This window comes from Notolepis coatsorum (genome assembly GCF_963971535.1).
Source record: "Notolepis coatsorum genome assembly, chromosome: 8".
In the NCBI taxonomy this organism is placed as follows: Eukaryota; Metazoa; Chordata; class Actinopteri; order Aulopiformes; family Paralepididae; genus Notolepis; species Notolepis coatsorum.
The window spans coordinates 128,901,780-128,905,228 of NC_140172.1; the positions used below are offsets into that span (position 1 = coordinate 128,901,780).

Here is a 3,449-nt window from a genome sequence, read left to right on the forward strand (position 1 = left end):
GGTTGTTTTTAAATGTGCTTTATAAATACATGTGACTTGACTTAATAGTCCGGCCTTGGCTTATAGAATATCATAATTTTCCTGGATGGAATCGTCTTTGTTCTTGAAGTATCGACAAATAATTCCAGGTAAAATATGTTTTTTAGTATCGCTGGAAGGCGGTATTTTTGGAATGAAAGCTTTCACGTTATCCCTCCATACAGGAGCACTGGATCTCCCCTCAGAACGCCACGAACATCAAGCCCATGCACCCGACCTCCATCCACGGGGTGGAGGACATGATCCGCCTCGGGGACCTGAACGAGGCGGGCATCCTGCGCAACCTGCTCATCCGCTACAACGAGCTCGTCATCTATGTGAGTTCCGTCCGCGACGTCATGCACCTCCCTATGGGGGCGATGGCTTAGCGCTAGGAGAATACAGTGGCCTGTATCTCTAGGGCAGGGGTTCCCAAACTTTTCAGGCCGGGACCCAGAAAATAAGGCGTCAGAGAGCCGCGGCCCAATGCACATCGTCAGGCTTTTTCTTTTTTCTTTTTGCTTTGCCAGGCGACCGATTCTTTAAGCCAAATATTACTTCAATCCTATTAAGTTAGTTCAAGTTAGTTATTCATTTATATGTGCTATTTATGAGAGGGCTAACTTGTTGCAAAATAATAATGATAATAATAATAGCCTCATTAAAATACTATTGTTGCTTCGGTTGTTTTCAGCGTTTTATGTGCATAATCTGTTATTTAGTTTGAAATGTTCGTTGAAATAAGTAGATTTTTCGTTTTTGTTTATTTATTAAGTTAATATAAAACCATTTAGTCACATTTTAGAATACAATAGAAAATAATTTTAGAATACAACTAGAAACACTGTCCTGGCCTGCTTCTAAGTTCAGTGACCTGACAAAAAAAATAAAATAAAAAATAGATTTTTTTTTTTTTTTTTTAATCATCTCGCGGCCCACCTGTGGGTCGCGACCCCGACTTTGGGAACCACTGCTCTAGGGAGCTCACGTTGTTGTCTCTGCTGTGATGACGCTTGCCGCAGGCCAACAGAGCTTTACATGAGAGTCAAACATAGTGTCTAGGCATAGTTATGGTTATGCTTTTATGGTAATATTATTTTATTGTGGTGGTAACATTACTTTATTGTTGTGGTAACATCACTCTATTGTTAAGGTAACATTGCTGTGGTGTTACTTCAGTGTTATGGTAATACTACTTTATTTGTTGTGGTAACATTGCTTTATTGTTACAGTAACATTGTTGTGGTGATATTACTTCATTCATTACTTCAGTGTTATAATATTATATAATATATAATATTACTTTATTCATATGGTAATGTCACATTATTGATTTGGTAATAATAGGTTATTATTACGGTCATATTACTTTACTGTTATGGTAATATCACTGTATTGTTACTGTAATATTACTTTATTACCACCACAATCCTTAATCATTGGTTCTCTCTGTCCCCACCGCTGAACCAAAACGGAAATGATCTGAGCCTCATTTAAATGAACGGTGGGAAAGGCCTACTATACATAAACAGACCAAAGGGAATGATCTGGATCAGTGTGTACTATAGATATTGCATGGCTGGCACTGCAGTGTGAAAAGAGGAGATTATCAATCAGTGGTTGTTTTGTGTGCTCTCCTCCCTCTCCCTATCAATCCCCACGACTTCTCTATTTAGACTAATTGTGGTGGAAGGGTGAGTACAGCCTGAAGTAATACCTCTTCTCCGTCTACCTGACTAAAACAAGCTAACATGGCTTTGTGATACCAGGGCCTGTGTACATATGGACTCTCAGAATAGGGGTACTGATCTAGATTAACATTCAGGTCACATGACCATAGAACTTCAGTAGTTAGTGGCCTCGAATCAGTCAAACCTTCACAGGCACAGTCCCTGATCCTCTTGTCATTATTATCTCCACCAGGTGGAAGCCTGGGGGGAGATCATGTAATCAGTTGCACGCAAGTGTGTATGTGTGTGTCTGTCTGTATGACATTTACAATTTCTAATAAGAATACAACATTTCGATAATTAATGAGATTTCCTGCAAACGTCCACCGACAATTTGGAATATATCATCACTGTCCTGAGATTTCTACTCTCTCTATAATCAAGCCATCACTATAATCAACAATGACGTATATATTTGTCAATGATTTTTTATTTAATTTAACCCTTTCACTAACACACTACAGAAGGTTAACCATTTCACTACTGCACTACAAAGGCTTAATGCTTTCACTACCACACTACAGAAGGTTAACACTTTCACTACCACACTACAAAAAGTTAACCCTTTCACTACCACACTAAGGATGGTTAACCTTTCACTACCACACTACAGAAGGTTAACCCTTTCATTACCACACTACAGACGGATAACCTTTCACTAACACACTACAGAAGTTTAACCCTTTCACTACAACACTACAACGGGTCAACCCTTTCACTACCACACTACAGAAGGTTAACCCTTTCACTACAACACTACAATGGGTCAACCCTTTCACTACCACACTACAGAAGGTTAACCCGTTCACTACCACACTACAGAAGGTTAACCCTTTCACTACCACAATACAGAAGGTTAACCCTTTCACTACCACACTACCACCTGTAGTGTGGTAGTGAAAGGGTTAACCTTAGTGTGGTAGTGAAAGGGTTAACCTTCTATAGTGTGTTAGTGAAAGGGTTAACAAGGTAAGTAATCCAGATAGATAAATTAAGATCAAATCGTTACACAGTGAATGTGTGTTGATTTAATCCAATACAAAGTTATCGTGTGTTGTTCCACTGTTTGACTCTTGGTCTTGCAGACGTACACAGGATCAATCCTGGTGGCAGTCAACCCCTACCAGCTACTCCCCATCTACACAGCGGATCAGATCCGCCTCTACACCAATAAGAAGATAGGTGAGCTGCCACCTCACATCTTCGCCATCGCGGACAACTGCTACTTCAATATGCAGCGCAACAACAAGGACCAGTGCTGCATCATCAGGTGTGTGTGTGTGTGTGTGTCTTTGTGTCTGTGTGTGCGTGTGTGTGTCTTTGTGTCTGTGTGTGTGCGTGTGTGTGTCTTTGTGTCTGTGTGTGTGTGTGTGTGTGTGTGTTTGTGTGTGTGTGTGTGTGTGTGTAGGTGTGTGTGTGTGTGTCTGTGTGTGTGTGTGTTGACTGTTGTCTGTGCCCATAAGCTGTCCTCAAAAGCATAGAATCTCTGTTAATATTTGATTCCTATAATATATGATCTGTGTGGATTCATACAGAGTATTTAAAATGATCACAAGTATGCGTCAGGGGTGTCCTATAAGCATCGGGAGCATGTGGGAGTTTGACCATACTGTATGTTATATACTGACTGTGTCGCGTTTGTGCTGCTGGTCTTATTTTACATACTGACTATGTCGTGTATGTGTATTGGTATTCTGCCAT

The 3,449-nt window shown here is 40.4% G+C and overlaps 1 protein-coding gene across 1 annotated transcript in view; it reads left to right on the forward strand.

Moving 5' to 3' along the window:
• Positions 1-245: 245 nt before the first annotated feature.
• Positions 246-3,449, forward strand: part of myo7ab (myosin VIIAb) — a gene marked incomplete at both ends in the record, with an annotated part of 96,631 nt that continues 93,427 nt past the window's right edge. The window contains 2 exons of the mRNA XM_084320296.1: positions 246-356; positions 2,834-3,018. Coding sequence (XP_084176422.1) covers positions 246-356; positions 2,834-3,018 — 296 coding nt within the window. The remainder of the gene's footprint in view (positions 357-2,833; positions 3,019-3,449) is intronic.